This window comes from Vidua chalybeata, chromosome 9 (genome assembly GCF_026979565.1).
Source record: "Vidua chalybeata isolate OUT-0048 chromosome 9, bVidCha1 merged haplotype, whole genome shotgun sequence".
In the NCBI taxonomy this organism is placed as follows: Eukaryota; Metazoa; Chordata; class Aves; order Passeriformes; family Viduidae; genus Vidua; species Vidua chalybeata.
The window spans coordinates 8,238,839-8,257,748 of record NC_071538.1 but is presented as its reverse complement, the minus strand read 5'-3'; the positions used below and the strand labels follow the sequence as shown (position 1 = coordinate 8,257,748).

Sequence of the window (18,910 nt, the reverse complement as noted above, 5' to 3'; positions counted from 1 at the left end):
GGGGAAGGGAATGTGGCTGATGGAGAGGGATCTGCTGGGCACCTCCAGGATGAGCCTCTGCAAACCCCTCACACTGCAGATTCAGGACTGTGACGGGTGTGCCAAACACGGGGTACCATCCCAGCATCCCTGCCCCCAGCACCACCGGATCATCGTCTGAGGGAGACTAAAGCAGAGCGCGTGTAAAATAATGAGGGAAACACCTCCCTGGCGAGGCACTCCTGCCCTGGACGCGCCCCTGGCCGCAGGTTTACACACACTCGTAAGAACAGTTTTGCTCCGAGTCCCGAACCTCTCCCGCAGCGCTGTGACAAAGCTCCCTCTGCTGGAACCGAGCTTCACTCTGTCACTCGGTCCGTGCCACCGACACGGAACAAAGACATTCAGACTCGGCTCGGAGACAAGCTGTTACAAATACAGACACATCTTTCTGGGTATTGCATGTACAGCCTTTATTAGTAGACTCTTGTCTATCACCAGGCAAAAATAGCAGAGAAGCAAGCAAAGAAAAAAGTACTGAATGAGTATCAACAGCGTTGACTTTTTACTTGGTTTTATTTATTTCAACTGAATTGTTTTTGGTAACTTGGTTAGTTCAAAAAAAGTAAAATTAGGGATGTTCCCTCTCCTTGAACACAAGATCTGCATCCCTGTGAGGCAGCACTGCTGGTACCTGGAAGAGCAAAACATGATTCAGCCAACAAATGCCCATAGGGATATTTACCAGAAGTGATACCTTGGGAGGGGTTGTTTGGGTTTATTTTGTGGTTTTTTATTAATTTATCTTTTCTCTTCTAACATGCTGAATTCCAGTTTTAATTGCATCATATTACTCACTCCTCAACAATTTCTCATGTCCTGAGCAACAACTTGGTAAGGTGTAACACTGGTCCTATGGAAAGGAACAGCAGGTTAGTCTGCACAGGTCCACAGAAACAAAGCCTGGATGGGGGGAAAAAAAAGCTTTTTCATTAAAAAAAATGGCATGCCGAAAATGTGTTTGGTAGAACTGGTCTATTAAACAGATTTTTATTTCCTGGGAAGCATGCAACTTCCAAACTTGTATCATTAACAACTCAGTGAAACTAAATGATGAAAAGTAGGTTATGTTCTTTTCTTCCCCTGCCTCCTGTCAACAAAATCATTGCTCAGCATCACAGCTGTGCTCTTTCCAATTCCTGTAGGATTCTGTGTGCTATACTGGATCCTGATGGTACAAGCATTGTATTTTCTCCACACCACCCTGCAACAAACACTTGGAACTCCGGAGCCTTTATGTGCATGTCAAAGGCTCAATCCTGCCCCATGTCCTCAGAAAAATCGCTTCAAGTGTCTGGGTTACTCAAAAATTTCCTTACATAACACCACTGTTAAATACAACAATACAACTGTGTGGCTTTACCTCAGTGGTCATTAAAGAGGGAAGCAGCCAGGACATTGTTACCACTACCTGGGTAATCCTGACTCATCCCTAAAGGGCTGGGAATAGGGTGTGGATAAGGAGCAGTATCTACTTCATGGTGCTGTGACAATAGAGATTCAAAATCTTCCTCCTAGCAGCTCTAACTAGAACTGTCAGCACATTGGCACTGGGGGATTTTCCAGAAAACTGCAAAACTGCAACCCAACACCCCATCACTGATAAGCAGGAATGCCCTCCCACCTGCAGTGTAGTTCAGCCAGGAATCCATGCAAGAGTGGTGGTCAGGAAACCCCAGAGATGAGAGTTTAGAGTAAATGCAGACTGAGCCAAGAGACCAGAGGGAGATGGATACACCAAGTGGTAAATTACACACAGCAATGGGACCTACAGCTGTGCACCAGCACATCTGAACATAGAGAGAGCACACAACACCCACCAGAACTTTTGAGTCCACAGCTCTTAAATGTGGGAAAATCACTGAGTTTAAAGGCCTCACATTTTCACCTGATTGGGTTCTGCTCCTTCCCCTTAGTGACAGAGAGACTCATGAGGCCTGATAAAAATAGAACATCAACTTCCGCGAAGGAGTTCCCTCCTTGGGATGCAACTCTATGATTTTAAAGCTTTTCAAACTCTTTATACAAACAAAAAGTTAAAACATACAAAATCTCAAAATTCCATTTATGTTATGTAGAACTATATATATACACACATTTTCTTAAAATAAAAATTGGGTCCATTGTCTCCCCTCTAGATATAAACTCCAAGTCTTGCTTGAAACTTTCAAATATATTTTAGACCTCTCTGAGAAACTCTGCCCAAGATAAACATGTGTAAATAGTAATACTTGTAGACAAGTCAAGTTCCCTTAGTATTTAGAAAGCAACATTTAAAGCACATTTTTTTCTAAAAATATTCACAGTGATACAGCTCATGAAACATTTCCAAGTTGCAATCAGGAAACTTCTCAATCAAGATCAATCTGTGACTGATTTATCTAAATATATAACTGTATGAAATCATAATTGAGGAACTGATATAAACAAGTGTTTTTCTATTGAACTGTACATTATAGAGAAGACTCTGAATATAAAAGTGGGGATTTTTTTTTTCTTCACAAATCCTTTTCTGCTCGTTGCACTCCGTTTGCCATCAATCAGGAACTCTGGTTTCCACAGGAAACAGTGGCAATTACAAGTGGACAAACCACAATGATCTGGAGAACAACATAAAACCTCCCTGTAGAATGGAAGGTCAGAAAGAGGTAACCTGTGGTAGGACAGGAGTTATCATTTCCACTGGAAACAAGCACAGCCACTACTGAGAAATCATGAAACTTGTCATTTTTTTCTCCCCAATATTAGAAGCAAGATGGCAAAGAATGTGCCAAAAAGCTACTTGACCATCAGAATCAATGGGGAAAAGTAATATGAGAAATAATAGTAAAAAATGAAATTGGGTGATGTATTTTGCTACAACTGGATGAAACTTCTTACTGGACACCAGGAAAGTTTGAGCTACAAAACTCTCATTTCAGTTAAGTTTCCCTTTTGTGAACTCATTCAAAGTTACACTCCCTAAGGCAAAGGAACAAATCCATCCTGAGTTAGAGCTGCACTTGTAGATAAAAACATTAGAGAAATCCCCAAACTGAAAGACTTGAGAGAGGACAAGCTCTCCTTGCAGACTGATGCACAGCATTCTTGACAGGGTGTCCTCCTTCCCAAACATCAGGCTGCTCAATCATTAACTCCATGGCACTCATTAGCATTAAGCATTCCTTGGGCACACAGGTCACACACATCAGGAGATTTCAAAGTGTTTTCAAACCACAACAATGAGATGACACTGGATTCTTAACAGTCACTATTAAAAGGGATAACAATTCTGAAAAAGTTGACATAAAGGAGAGGAGGGGAAGAAATAAAAAAATGAAATCAAAATTCCAAAGCCATCACACTGGCAACTTGAGTGAATGTTCATTCTCACTTCCTTCAGCATTTTTTTCACTCTTGTATGTGGAAAGGAATAAGTTTTCTATCTGAGTCAAGAACTCTTCAGCAATGAGGCAGTTTGTTACCTTGCCCAAAGTCTTCCTCATGCACTCCAAAAGCTAGGCAAAAGAAAAGGAAATCTGTTTTAAATTGTCATTTCCTCCTTCTTTTATGTGACAAGTACTGCAAAGAGATTTTAATTTATTTATTTAGGATGAACACTACAAAAAGTGTTTGTACATTATAAATTTAAAAGGAACAGGGTGATGTAAACCCAACTCTTTAAAACCAATTACCCAACAACTAAATTTCAGAGCATTCTACCAACTCAAGTTTAGATTTACACTTTATAAGCAAAGATGTATTGAGAGGGAACAAAAAAAAAAAAATCAATGTGTGCAATTACTGTGTGCAAGTTTTCTGTTTATGTCTTTTGCTTTGGGCAGAGTTTCTGTCTTGTTTGTGCAATAATGGTACAGCTGCCATTAGTCAGAGCTCCAGAGCAGTGACTACACTGACTGGAAAATTAAAGTTCCTACTTATCCATGAGAAACATGGCACAGCATTATTTTACTGATGGAACAAAGGACTAGGAATGAAGCCAAATCTGCTCTTGAGACGTGTGCAGGTCTTGACACTGAAAGCATACAAAATGCTGTGGAGAGACCTGAGTAATTAATTGCCATTAATTCCTCTCCAAACTGAGAGTCAAACTTGGTGTCTGCACACCCCCAACTTCTCTGAGAGGAAGATCTTTATTCTCACTGTGTTGTAAGTAAATAAGCTGTGCCACAAAAATAATTTATTATCGTTAATTTACATCTCTTATTTGTAAAAGTGTAACACCAGGTGACTTCTGACATGAAACAGATTTGCGTTTAAAAAAATAATCTAACATAAAAAAATTAAGATAAGAAAACTTACTTTCTGCAAGCAAGTCAGGTCAGAATCTCTATGAAAAATTTTATCCATGGGGACACTGCTGTTGGAAGAAAAACAAACAGGAGTGCTGGAGAAAGCAGCCATGGGTCTTGACTGAAAAGTAACAATAAATGTATAAAAATTCCAGCCTGGCTGTTCGTAACAGAAGTGGACACAAACCTGTGGCAAAATCTGTATTTCTCAATTATCCACCTTGTTTTTTCAAATATTAATTCCCACTGAGGCTCCTCCAACATCTGTTCCATTTCAAATTTGTAGGGCAGGCCTGCAATCAATTGAAGATCATTATTCAGTGTTTCTGCTACACTCCACTGTTTTTTTTCCTGTTTAGTTTAGGTGCAATCCCTTCCTTCCCCATACTGTTCCTCATTTATTACTGACTGCAGAAGCCTGTAATTCTGTTACTTGACAACATTAAGGAGGTTAAAGGATGACGTGTTTTGGATTCCAAATTTAATTCTGGTGGGAGTAGGAACAAATCTGTTCTGCTCCCTGCTCTTGCCAATTCCCATTCCATAAGGAAGGACAGAAATCTACAACAAACCCAGAAATGAAAAAATGAACTGAGTGTTTCTAACTTAGTTGCACTTTTGTAGTCTAAGAGTGATAAGGTTATTAAATTAATATAAAAGGTTTGGTTTTTCAGTATGAATGGGCTGATGGTGAAGTGCTGACTATTGTTTTCAATTTCAAAGGAAGTTTGCTCAGAAATGAAGAAATTCTTCTAGTTCACTGCAGGTGGGGGAAGAGAATTCTAGAAAATATTTTAAAAGAACCATCAGAAAGTTATTTGCAGGACACGATTAGTTTACCAAAAATCAGGGAGAAAGAAAGAGACTGTACATTTCAGTAAATCATTTCCAAAGAGCCAGAGGAGATGGCATTTTGTAAAACCTTGATTTCAGGAGCTAAACAGAAATCTGAAATCATCTGACAGAAAATGCACATGACTACAAAAATGTCTACTTCTCAGGGCAATAGAGTTTGTCAGTATTTTAACTGCCCCCCACAAGGGTGGGATGTGTGGGAGAGGAGGATAAAAGTGCAGGAGTCTCAGGGTGATAAACAGGAACTGGGGCACAGATGTGGCCACTGCTGCCTCTGGCCCAGGACCATGCAGTGAGGCTCCAGGCAGATGGGCTCCCGTGTCTGCTTCCACTGGAAAAAACAGAGGCAACTGTGGGCTCACAAGGCCTCAGCTACAGCTGTGCCAAGAGAACTGGAAACCTTGGAATGTGCATGCAAATACCAGGACTTCATAAATAGAGGGAGGAGAAGAGAGAAAGGGCAGCTACCAGAACCATCTACTGTTATCAGGGGAGTTTCCTCAAATCCATGTCAGGAAAAGAGCAGAAGATCTTGATCATCACTTGCAATACAGCAAATTTTATGTGCTATGTCCTTAACTGTTCAAGAAAAGAAAAGATCATGCTTTCATAAAATGCCAATGGGATTTTTAATCAGGAATTTGTTCCCTTAGGTGGGGGCTCATGCCAGCACCATTACAGCTTTCGTGTCTTGTATTCCTCTGGACAGCTGGCACATTTCTTTGATCCTCTGACCTGCTGAATGCCACATCATTCAAAAATTAAGGATTTTTGGGCACTGTAGCAGCCAATTCTTTACTATTTACTTCTGTCTCCTCAAGTAGAGAATCTGTTCAGAATATTGTAACACAGGCCAAGTAAGACATGGGAAACAGTTTCTAAGCTGTTCACATGGATTCTGTATGTAAGTAACAGGGACCTGTGTCCCAACCCTTTCACTTCTTTCAGGAATTGTGGGAACTACTAACACAGAAGATCGATCTCGTGCATATTTATACTTGTGTATTCCTATCCTGACAGCACAGACAACCCACAGTGTCTCAGTGAAATGACTGGGTTTATCCAGCCCATGTTACCATTATAAATGACACCATTTATATAATGCCTTCATATTACCAATATAAATATATAAATACTGATTTCTCAGGTTCAAAACCAGACATCTTCCCCTTAACACTCAAAAGGAAAAGGAGAATTAAGACACTGGATTAAACAGGGGTACTTACGATAGGAACCATCAGAACTGATCTCATCACTAATGACCAGACAGGTGATCTGGGAATAGGGAAGAGGATTATTCCTGTTGTAAGGGCTTATGATCATCCCGATGAACATGGCACCACCCCTGGAGAAATAGCTCTAAAAAACACCAAAAACACCACGTACAAAAATCCAGTCTTATTCAGAACAGCAAAGCCAAAACCTAAAGAACAGCTTTTATGTCAATTCACGCTGAGCTGATGTAAGATACATTGGTGCAGCAGGGTGAAGGCCCAGGGAGGCTTTGGGGCTGCTGGATGTTTTGGAGTGCCTTTGCTGTACCTGGTACTTGGCCTGCGTGTCGATGTCGCGGATGGAGGGGCTGGGCTCGAAGGCGGGGTGGGAGTGGTACCAGCCGATGACCTGGAAGCCCCTGGCCGCCAGCGACTCCGAGGCCTGAGTCTGGGACACCGGGTCCATCTCGCACTGCAGGCCTGTGCTCAGGCTGTTGCACGGCTCTGCTGCACGCACCTGGGGAAAGAACCTCCAGCTGCACCAGTGCAAGAACCTCCCTCAGGTTGCAGGGGGTTGTTGTGCCCGAGTCCTGCATCTTGGCCACAATAACCTCCTGCAGTGTTATAGGCTGGGGTCAGTGTGGCTGGACAGTGCCCAGGCAGAAAGGGACCTGCGGGTACTGGTCAACAGCAGACTGAACATGAGCCAGCAGTGTGCCCTAGTGGCCAAGAAGGCCAATGGCTCCTGGCCTGGACCAGGAATAGTGTGGCCAGCAGGAGCAGGGAGGTCATTCTGCCCCTGTTGTTGACACTGGTGAGGGCACACCTCAAGTGCTGTGTCCAGTTCTGGCCCCTCAGTTTGGGAAGGACGTTGAGACACTCAAGTGCATCCAGAGGAGGCAACGAGGCTGGAGAGGGGCTGGGAACACAAACCCTGTAAGGAACCACTGAGGGAACTGGGGTTGTTTAGCCTGGAGCTGACCTCATCACTCTCTACAACTCACTGAAAGGTGGCTGTAGTCTGACAGAACCAGAGGACACAGTCTCAAGGTGCACCAAGGGAAATACAGGCTGGATATTAGGAAAAAGTTTTTCACAGAAACAGTCATAAAGTTCTGGAATGGCCTGGCCGGGGAGGTGGTGGAGTCACCATCCCTGGATGTGTTTAAAAAAAGACTGGATGTGGCACTGGGTGCCAGGGTTCAGTTGTGTTAGGGCACGGCTTGGACTTGATGATCTTGAAAGTCTCTTCCAACCTGGTGGTTCTGTGAATAAGTTACAGAAAACTTACAGAATTTTAAGAGGCATTTACCAGATCTTCCTCATGATGCAGCTGACATAAGCTCAACCCTCATATTTCAAGACTACAGTAATGAACTTCAACTTAACTTCAATTTAATATATTAAATTAGTTGCCTTTTAGAAATAAGTTACATCTATTCAAATTGTACCTATGATCATTTCAGTTTTAATATTATAGAGAAAATGTGAAAAGACAAACACTTACTTCCACAACTTTATCAGCTTCAGAGTACTTTCCACCAAGCAGCCCAATCACTTCTGCCAGAGACACGTGAGAGTGCTGGAATGAGATCAAACAAGTAGTAAAGTCCAAATTGTGGGATTTCTCACAAGGCAGTGACTTCTCAAGGATACATAGAAGGAAAATTCAAGACAACTCAAGACTCTCAAATAGCCAGTACTTCCATTTAAAGCAAACAGAAAAGATTAAATTTGCTTATTATATACACACACCACAGATGTAGTGTAAGGGTGCAAGACTTCCATACACAAGGCAACGTTGGCTTCAAAAACTGCAGCCTGGGCAGTGCTGAACAACTGCACTCATTTTGGTACAGCCTGTTATTCTTGAAAAAACCTACACATTGCTTTGCAAACACAAAATCAATTCCCAGACTGGGAGAAAATGAAGCCATAAATTTCAGAAGGGCAGTCTGTTTCAGAAAGTACCTTTAAGCAAATTAGATTTAAAGTATGACAGAGAGTAGTAAGTAGTAGAGCTCTCAGTAAAGTAGCAATGCTCTTATTAGTTTTTCTAGAAAGTCAATAGTTGTATATTAAGCACAATACAAAACCCATTCATTTTAGGGGATTTATTTAATACTAGATTCTCACACTTCTCGGTCTGACTGGAAAAAAAAATCACAGAATGGTTTGGGTTGAAAGGAACCTTAATGATTATCTCATTATCCCCCCTGTCATGAGCAGGGACACCTTTCATTAGAACAGGTTGTTCAGAGCTCCACCCATCCTGGCCTTGAACACTTCCCGGGATGGGGCAGCCACAGCTTCTCTGTTTTATTTTCTTGGTCTTGTTATGTTGCTCATTAAAAAAAAACAACCAAACCCACAGCATACACATCACAGCTTTTTGAAAGATAAAACTTCATGCTCACCAAATCCATTATTAAAAGTGCTTCGGAAGACACTTTCACCTGAAAGGGTTCCTGAAATGATAAACACAATAGTAAGAAAAGTAACTCCAGCAATGGAGCCTTCTCAGTAATCCACTCAGAGGTACATACCTGCTTTTCTTCCGTGAACAAACAGCATGGTATCAGCTGAAAGGGATCAAAGGAACTATAAAATGAAAGAAAATTTCTCTAAAGATGTAGGACAGTCAGGAAACTTTTCAAGTTTCCCACTGTCTCCATGGCAGAGGAGGAATAACCTTGTTTTCTTCACTGGATTTTCTCATCCCACATTAGCATGGCTTCCACCAAATACAGAAATGTCACTTCCCACACTCCTGAATTTCCAACATGGAACATCTGAAAAGCATCCCTGCTATTTCAGACCAGGATACATATTAATGCTGCGCAGGGCTCCAGCCTGACACTACACAGGACATTTGTTCCATTTCTAGTAGATCTATGTCTGAACACAATGTGATCAAATACCTTTTGATTTGTCTTGAACTTTTAGAAGATTTTGCAGGTTTCAGTTTTTCTTCCTCTCTCCTTCTTGCTAATTCTTCAGCTGAGAGATGCTGAAAATATTTTTTAAAAAATTGAATGTTTCAATGTCTGAAGTGCTTTTCAGCCCTGATTGCAAAACCAGCCCAGAATAAATTCTTGATATCCCTGCCCTCTTAATATAATTTGTGTGTTACAAGACTACTCAGGATAGAGGCAAGAGTCATGGCAGAACCAAGCAGTGTCATTCCAAGGAAGGAATGACAATCTGAGATCAAGTCCACAAGGTGCCTGATAAGAGAATTCTCTCAGTCTCCAAATCCTTCAAATTCAGTAAAATCACAGCCCACATCACAAACCGGGTGTAAATCCAGGTGTGACAATCTGCTATTACAAACCACGGCCAGAATTTATCATGCCCCCTCCTTAGGGATGAATGTTTTCAATGTTTATTTCCATCCAAATATGTATTTTACAGGAAGTGTTAGAATTATTAACCCCAAGTTACACAAAAATAGGGATGGCATGATACCATTATGGAAGTACTTGCTACAGGCAATTACTGAAAGGTTGAAAATTAAGAAGGCTTTGTATACAGGAAAATTGGATGTCTACAGTTCTTCACTTTTCATGTAATTTATAATTGTAGGAACAGACATGTATTTTCTTTCCAATTCTCCCATAAAATATTTAACCTTGCATGAATTTTTAAAGCACTTAATAAACCACAGTATTACTGGGGATATTGCTAGTAGCAGAATTAATATTAGGAACTCATTATCACCTGCATAATGAGCACAAGGAAACCATACGGGACTGAAAAAATAACATTTAAATGTTATTCTCCCATCTCCTACCCTTACCCTAAAGGCAGTTAACTGAAAGCAACGGGTCATGAAAATCTCCTACAAGACAAGGCAAGGAGTTCTATGGGCATAAAACCCCTGTGCAAACCCCAAATGCAGCTGTATTTATCAGCATGATGATGTACCAGCTGCTGCAGTACTTTCAAATTACACTTCCACAAGGGAGGTTAAATCCCTGTGACACAACTGTTCCCTTGTCTGTTTGATGCAACAGCACCTGCCAGCAATTAGCAAGAATTGATGATTTAAGGTTAAAACACAGGAGAGTTACCTCAAATGTCTGTCCTTCCAAATCCTTTGCATCACACCAGTTTCCCCAAGGGTCCCGCACTCGCCGTCTTCTCGTGCGCTGAGGTGAGAAACCACCATGAGTCAAAGCTGTTACCCTGAAAAAACTGCATTTCCTTCATCCAGGCAGCCAAAAAGGTCACTGCCCCAGGAAAGGTACTGACACTCCAACATGTTCCCAGAAAATAAAGAACACCCCAGATTTCTGTAGAATTAAGTAGTTCACAATCTATCCTGAATTATCATCTGTAAAGTTTTTGGTGTTTAAGGCTGTAACGCCTGTTAGTGTTCCATGGAATATCAGCACCCCTGACAACATCAGGGCACTGATATCCAGCTCTGAATTAATGCTCAGACAACACACAAAGCCATAAACTCAGTGTGTTTGCATTTAGTGTATGCTACAGTTCTTTACGTTTCAATTTATTATTTTTAAAGTGGGATTGATTTCGTTTTGTTCTCATCAACTGGTTTGCTGTGAAGTACTAAAAAATGCTACATTAAGTGTGAATATAAAAATTAACTCTGGCAAGCCTTGGTAATTCATGCAGTTATAAATGAGTTACTGCTGCATTTAATTGTGTGCATAGGGCTCTCAGGAAGCCATAACATATACCTACTGTATTTAACAGTTGAAATGCAAGCAACTCAATCACACACTGCAATGCACTTCACTGTTTTGTGGCTAATAAATTATGGGAAGGTGGGGTTCAGCCTGCAGGGGAAAGCCTGCAAGACAGCTGGAGTGAAGTACCTGAACATGTGAGTGGGTGTGAGACACCTGTACCAAGATTGCCACCCGAATCACAGGGCACCCTAGGGAAACTGCAACCTGAGTGAGAGGAGACATTCCCTGAGGTGCCCTGGCTTGCAAATAAATGCAAGCTGGGAGGATTGTCCCCCTGTTCTGCTGCCCCCAGGCTGTACCATGGACTGCAGGCGCTGGGCCAGCTGATAGGCTTCCACCGTGTCCTTGCCCTCCCTGCAGCGGCTCCTGTCGGCGGGCTGGGGCCGGTTGTACACGGCCTGTTCTGCAGGACACACAGGGGACAATTCCCGTGTCAGCAGAGCTCAGCGCTGCTCAGCACTGCCACACACACGGGAATGACATGGGTGACAACAGCAAATGGCACGGGGAGAAAGCAAACAAAACCCTCACAGCAAAGACATCTCTTGATAGACATAATTCTGAGTGGTGATGTAGCCCTCTCCCATTACGCTTTTAAAACAACAAAACCTCCTTCTTGTTAATTAATTCTTAATAACTTTACTTTGGACAAAATGTAATTGCGGGACATTGCTCCTCTCCTAGGTGACTGTCATTCAGCTTTGGACCAAAATTCATTCTGAGCCTCTAAATCAACATCAAGTTACAGGTGCACATTCACTTTTAACAGGTCACCTAATTTTAACACTTAAATTATTTAAAAACTAGCCCTGAGGAAGAAGGCATCAGTGTTTATTTAGAAAACAGTTATAATTTAGTGTGGGAAAAGAAACAATTACTTGAATTCTGCCTAATAAGAAGGAAGGCAGAATTTCAGACACAGCTGGTATCAGGACACACAGAAAAGCATGAAACAAAACAGACATCCCACCAACTGGTGTGTGATTAAACATGAGGAAAAGGAAAAATAAAAAGTAAAAATAAAAGGTTTTGTGTAAGCCCAAAATTCCTAATCCTGTTAATAGGTTACAAGTTCCTCTAGATTTCCAAGGTTATGAGAGAATCTTCTTGGAAGGTCCTTCCTAGCAAGGATGAATGTGCATCCTGTGTGAGCAGCACACTCTAATGCTGGGCAGTCCTTCAGCACTGCACCAGAAGAGGCTCTTTACTGACCATTCTAACAGAAATATCTTTACCACAGCCAAAGTTGATTGCTCCTATCAGCTCCAGGTACGTGTGGATCCGCCCGATGCAGTTGACGTCCCCGCAGTTCTTCAGGCCTGGCCGCACCGAGGTCTTGTTCAGGTATTTGGGCTTACATCTCTCCCTAAAACAAAGCACAGCACTGGTCAAAGAGCAGAACAAACCACAGGGGGACAAAGGAATTGGGGGACTTTAACTGAGGTTCTGTTTTCGCTCTCTGTGCATTTATCCCTTCCTTTAAACTGATACTGAATCTTCTCAGTTCAACACTTCTCTGGTGTCAAATGGAATTTTAGTCTCTCTTTGCAATTAGAAGCTGTCAGAGCACAAGATAACTGAATGAGGACAGAGTTAAACTCAGTAATTCTTTATACTTCAAAGCAAGCACAAACCAAAACTGGCAACCAAATTATCTTGAGCCTCCTACCACACCTGTTTCCTTACACCAATCCTTTGCAGATGGAATATAAAATATTTAAGTGTACAAGCACCACTCCAAATTGATTCTTAATTTGAGCCAGTCCTTTGGTCAACATTATTTGCTCTAGCACTTCTTGCTACCCATCTGTAAAGGCAGAGCTACAAAATTAATGCCACTGGTAATTTTAAGGAACCATTTGTTAAAACCATTCTTATGCATAGGATGGCAAAAATGGCAAGTAAATAGCACAGCCAAAGTAAATGCAGCCTGTTCTAGTCCAGAACATTTATTTTCTTAATGCTAAAGTATTTTCATTGCTCAGCTTCCAGAATGCCAGAGAAAAAAATCAGGAAGATGCAAAAGAAGCATTAATAATGCTCTTCACTGGCAAGCTACCATACAATTAATTTCACTCTATTCAGAAGTAAGCTATTAGTGCTAAGTAGTGTTTTAGCTACATCAGACCAGGACATCTTAATCACTTATTTCAGTAAAAGAAATTAATGCATCTCACCACTGATCCAAAATATAATTCCTGATTTTCAAATAACGCTCTGGTGTTTTGGCCTGGCGCCCCTCAAAGAATTCGGGAATAGCCTGCTTCTCTTCTTCCAGAATGATGCTTCTGTCAACCTCCACTTCTTGATCAGGTGGCTTCAGCTCCTCTGCTTCCTCTTGATGATCTTCATCCACTTGGCAGGGAGAAGGAAAAAGCAATCCACTATCAGCCAGGTCTCTTTGCACCTCACCGAGCTCCTGATCGGTTCCTTGTGCAGTCCCATGACATGTGACTGGTCTACCTTGTTCAGCTTTCTCAACAAAATTGTTGTACTGCTGGTAATCCAAAGTCACAGATTTATCCCCATTCAGGTGCTGGGAACATGTTGCTGCCACAGCAGGAAATACCAACGCATCCACTGTCTCTGACCTGGTGTGCTGAGGATCTTCTTTAGGCAAAGCAGTCGCAGAACTGTGGCCAGCAGATGAAAAACCTTGTTCCACTGCTTTTGTTTCTTCAACTGGACTTTTTGGGATAACAGATAATTCAGATTTTCCTGTTTCTTGCTGGAAGGCAGGAGTGAGTAGTTCATCCATGTCATCAGTTATGTCCACTTCCTCATCATCTGACAGCTTTTCAATTTTCACTGCGTTCAGGTTGGGGTCTGCACGGCCTCTCAAGTTTCCAGCTTCCACCTTTGTCCCATCTTCAGTGGGAAGGCTGCTCCCACACTGACTTTGCTCTTCTTTTTCTGAATCACCATTTTTTGCCTTAGGAGAATATAAAACACATTTAGGAGGGAAAAAGCAAACCAAAACCATGTGCCTCCCAAATAATCAGGACTGTTTTATTTGAACAGCAGATATTCTGAAGTGTTTCTTCTTCAATTTATCATTTTAATTTACTTCAATCCATTGCAACTGACTTTTACACAGCATTATAATTATACTTTAGGCCAAGTACAAATTGACATGTATTTCCAGTCAAAAAGCCCTAGAAAGTAGTTATTTCCTCTTAAAGCCCATGAAATCTCAAATGAGGCTGAAGCAAAAACTACAACACACAGCAAAAAGAGCTGTGTAGTAGAAAACCAGTATTTTCAGACTAACAACTCACAGTGTAAGGGACCACAACTATACTGCATTTATTGTGTAGTTACCAGCAATAAAAACAGTGGTCACTCTAGGAATTTGAAATCAGGTCTGACTTCACATTTAAATCTGGAAATAATGATATTCCGCTTCTCTGAATATGGGAATGATTAAAGTACCTGCTTTGACAGCAGTGCCCTGAAAAGACAGATTAAAACCAAGCTACCCAAGGGCCAACACCTCTTTGCCAGCTCCAGGGATGCCCCACTTACCTTGTTCCTGAAGTAGTGCCGAGCATAGCTCTTGACTTGCAGAACCGTTCGAGTGCTGATCAGTTTGGCAATTTTCGTCCACCTGCGGCCAAATTTCACCTGAAACAACAAAGGACATGGAAGTGACCCCAACTCTGATATCCCAGACATGGCACTGCATGTGTCAAATGATTCAAAACCTCATTATTCATTAAATGCACAAACACTAAAGCAAACCCAGGGTGAAGAACCTCACTATTTATGCTCTACCAAGAAGGGAACTGCTTCCAGTAGTAAGAATTATTGTTATTCTTAACTGAAGGATCTTCTTTACCCATTTCAGGCACCCAGCTGCCTTCTATCCCAAGGAATCCTTGTGCCTGGCAAAGCAAACCCTTTTACAATTGGCACAACCATTAATCTTTGCAGACCTTACAACAGTAAAGGATTTTACTTTATTACCTGATTTGTCTTCAGAACACACTACACTTCTCATAGTTAATGCAGCATTGTGATTATACAACATACTTATTCATGTCCACTACTTTACTGTTCAAGATCAACTCATTAATTAAATTTAAAATCTTTTATATAGATATAAACAAACTCACCAGTCCTTGTTCAAACAGCTCTTTTTCCTCTGATGTCCACTTCAAGGAACAGCCAGGAGATTTTGTAGGTGAACGCACCCTGGGAATGCAGGAAGCAGAAATCAGTGCTTTCCCAAATCCAGATATTCTCCAATCCCAGTCACTCAAGGCACCCTCTGACAAGAGGAGTACTCCCCATCTTTGGCAAAACTCGAAGTATTGCTCTAAACATGAATGTGACTCATAAACAAAATACTGAGAATCACATCAGCTTCTCCATCATGATGGAAGGTTCAAGTCAACTCAATATTCATCAGTGACCAATGGCACAGAAATACATCAAAGCAGGCAACAGAAAAGTTCAGGTAAAAAGGCAACATAAAGACCACTGTGCTACCAAAAAACTCCCCAAAACCTGGTTCACTCTAGCCTCTTGTTACACACAATAATATTTCTTCCTGTTGAAAGGTCTCTTAAATAAATTTTTACAGCCAAACAAAACAAACTTTAATTTTTAAAAAATAGTATCTGGTAACTTAACAAAATTAGACACCACACTTAAAAATGCAATTCAATTGTTAAAATGTACATACATGACTTTTCCAGCCTTCTTATGTGGGCTGCAAATGCAAGAGTGAAAATAAAAATTAGTAATTGTGCTGCTGGTGCATACCCAGCAAATAAGAAGGATTTTAGAAGGACTTTTCACTTCTACTCAGCTAAGAATTTTTCCCAGACAGATCTTACCTTTTCATAGATTTTTTCTCCACTTCCTTTTGGTTGAGCCATATTTTTTCAGAAAGTGATTTATTAGATAAATAGTATCTGAAATAGTAATTAAGTAAATTTCCAAAGCATCAGAGATATTTGTACATGTGAGAGTTTTAACAATCAGATAAATTACACTGCTTCAGAATTACCCAGCCATAGAAACAAATACTGCAGTTTCTACAGCAGGATTTCTGCAATCTACCTAGAAGTTTGCAGCGCTTCAGTCACCTTAACAGGGAAAGATTTGTCCAGTTCTTTTGGAAATAGGAGGCCTTTTAGCATTCTAAAGGAAAACATAAAACCAAATCAGCAAAAGGATACTCTTCCTCCAGCAACATCTTCTCAATGACAGCCCTGTTTTCTTCACTAATGCTGCTGTCCAACGTCCAGGGCTGCAAACAACAAAAGCACATTTTAATATCTGAATTCTGTCACAATGTACTTGAGTACTGAGAAGAAACAGTTTGTAAAAGTAAGGAAGAAGCACTGGTTAAAAACCTAAAAGAGCGTGTATGTGGAGGGAAGAGAGAACAGAGAAGCTCTGATAACCTTGCTACAAGCAGCTTTGATTAAAAAAATACTTACAAGACTGTTGCCAGTTCTCCAAGATGAATCAAGATAGTGATCCTGCAGCAGGCTTGATGCTGTGTTTTCATGATCTCTGAAAGAGATTCCAGTGTTCAGAAACATTGTATTTTTAATATTGAATGGCATTGAGTTGTATTATCTCCACTTAACATTTCTACAGCTTACCCCCGACAAGGTAAAAGCATTTTCTTGTAAAGGCAAACTGCTTTTCCTGCTGAGGAGACCTCCTACTTGCACAAGGTTTAATAGAATCCTGTCATACAGGGTTGCTAGAACCATAGAATAAAATCCAGGAATGGGTTGGCTGGAAGATCATTTCATTCCAACCCTCTGCCATGGACAGGGACATCTCCCATCAGACCAGGTTGGTCCAGCCTGGCTAGGGCTCACCACCCTTACAGGGAAGAGTTTCCTCCCAGTATTTAATCTCATGCTCATACAGACTTCATCCAGTTTATATTTAATCTTTTCTGTAAATAACTACTCATTAGAGATCTGTCACTGATTAACATCATTGACCAATTTCCTTTTATTTTCATACAGCATAAGATCTCCTTAGGAATTTGTGTAATTACTTGTTTTCAAAAATCTTTACTTCCAGAACATTCAGTCTTGTCTAAAGACTAATTAGCCCTATATTCCCTGCAGTGCTACTAAATTAAACTCACCTTCTGCTCTGAACTGCTTTGTGCAGCACTTCAAACATCTCTTTATAGGATAAAGGATCAGGATGAGTCTCCATGTCCAAAGATCAATACAACTTCAGCTTCTTTTTGAGCATACCCAGGAGAAGGTGGGATCAGCCTGTCTGCAGCAGTGCCAGGGGCTACTTGAGGGCGGTGTCTCTGCTACAAACCTCTCCCAGCACCTGCAAGTGCTCGATTTGAGGCACTGCAGTCACTGCCTACTCACTTCAGCATCCCTTATCTGTGAATTTGCTGAAGCCCAGAAAGCCAGTGGAATGCTGGGCTGCGTCAAAACAGCACAGCCAGCAGGTCTTTGCTCTGGTGAGACCTCACCTGGAGTGAGGTGCTGCAACCAGCTCTGGGGTCCCCAACATAAGGTGGCCATGGAAGTGATGGAGCAAGTCCAGAGGAAGCCACGATGTTGATAAGAGCACTGGAGCACCTCCCCTGCAAAGACAGGCTGGGAGAGCTGGGGCTGCTCAGCCTGGAGAAGAAAAGGTTGTGTGGAGACCTGATAGCAAACTTCTACTATCTGAAAGGGCTGCAGGGGAGCTGGAGAGGAACTCTTATCGAGAACTGTAGTGATAGGACAAGGACTAATGGGTACAAACTGAGAGAAGGAAAAATCAGATATTAGGAAGAAATTCTTGAGGGTGGTGATGCCCTGGCACAGGTTACCCAGGGAGATTGTGCCCTGGCAGTGTTCAAAGCTAGAATGAATAACGCCTTGAGCAACCTGCTCTAGTGGGAGACATCGCTGTTCATGGCAGGGGGGTTGGGATTAGAAGATCTTTAAGGTCCCTTCCAATCCTTAACATTCCATGATTCTATGAACCCGTTTTCTGCACCTCCCTCCCAGCGTTCAGCTTCCTGAGCCTCCCTCGCTAACACAGTTACACAACCCGGCATCTTATCCGTGGGTATTTTAAGGATTCTCCCAGCAGCCCCGCAGCGCTGTTCCGGGCTCTGGGGGCTCCCATGACGGCGGCTCCGCGTTCTCCTCACACCAGCGCTATCACAGCCCCGTTCCCAGTGCCCTTCCCGACGATGCCCCACACCGGCGCTGCCCCCTCTCCACGGGCACTCCGTGACACTCCAAGGTCTCTCCCGGAGCGGCGGGAAGCGCCCGGCCTGGGCCGCTCCCTCAGGAGGGGCTCTCCCCTCACGACCCCCGCCCGCCGCGGGGGGACGGGGCGCGCTGGCCGAGCCGCAGCGGGGCCCTGGCGGCTCTCACTCACCCCGGCGCGGCCGCAGGGTCCCCCTCGATGTCCACCTCGGGCTCCTCCGCCGCCGCCATGACAGCGGGCCCGGCGCTATCGCGGGAAGGGGCGGGAGCAGCGCCCCGAGGAGCGGCCAAGGCGGAGGCGGAGATGGCGCTGGGGTAGGCGGAGCGCGGAGCGGCTCGGGCGGGCGGAGAGCTGAGGGACAGGGCCCGGCAGTGAGGGGACATGGCCAGGAACTGGCGGGACATGGCCGGACTGAGGGGTGACGGCCGGACTGAGGGGATATGGCCGGGAACTGGCGGGACATGGCCGGGAACTGGCGGGACATGGCCGGACTGAGGGGTGACGGCCGGACTGAGGGGACATGGCCGGGAACTGGCGGGACATGGCCGGACTGAGGGGTGACGGCCGGACGCTGAGGGGACATGGC

At 42.8% G+C, this 18,910-nt stretch overlaps 1 protein-coding gene and 1 long non-coding RNA gene across 4 annotated transcripts in view; one reads left to right on the top strand and one right to left on the bottom strand.

Moving 5' to 3' along the window:
- Positions 1–427: 427 nt before the first annotated feature.
- On the bottom strand, positions 428–18,558 carry MYSM1 (Myb like, SWIRM and MPN domains 1). The gene is made up of 20 exons (XM_053950003.1): positions 18,496–18,558; positions 16,569–16,644; positions 16,305–16,375; positions 15,960–16,037; positions 15,806–15,832; positions 15,234–15,312; positions 14,644–14,742; positions 13,296–14,050; positions 12,354–12,484; positions 11,418–11,521; positions 10,474–10,551; positions 9,322–9,410; positions 8,947–9,001; positions 8,818–8,868; positions 7,908–7,982; positions 6,729–6,917; positions 6,413–6,545; positions 4,519–4,624; positions 4,342–4,399; positions 428–3,536 (listed from the first exon to the last, which is right to left on the bottom strand). The coding sequence occupies exons 1-20, from the start codon at positions 18,552–18,554 to the stop codon at positions 3,378–3,380; spliced, it is 2,472 nt and encodes an 823-aa protein (XP_053805978.1). The 5' UTR covers positions 18,555–18,558; the 3' UTR covers positions 428–3,377.
- The window catches only part of LOC128791996 (uncharacterized), a 37,263-nt gene continuing 36,911 nt past the window's right edge, over positions 18,559–18,910 (top strand). For all 3 annotated transcript variants that reach the window (XR_008432265.1, XR_008432266.1, XR_008432264.1), the window contains exon 1: positions 18,559–18,638. This is a non-coding gene — a long non-coding RNA (uncharacterized LOC128791996). The remainder of the gene's footprint in view (positions 18,639–18,910) is intronic.

Excerpts from the sequence above, each read along its gene's own strand:
- MYSM1 (XM_053950003.1), bottom strand. The coding sequence starts at position 18,554 with ATGGCGGCGGCGGAGGAGCCCGAGGTGGACATCGAGGGGGACCCTGCG. Across the intron at positions 16,645-18,495 it reads GACCCTGCGGCCGCGCCGGG|AGATCATGAAAACACAGCAT; the intron begins GTGAGTGAGAGC and ends AATCTCTTTCAG. Across the intron at positions 8,869-8,946 it reads TGTTCACGGAAGAAAAGCAG|GAACCCTTTCAGGTGAAAGT; the intron begins GTATGTACCTCT and ends TTATCATTTCAG.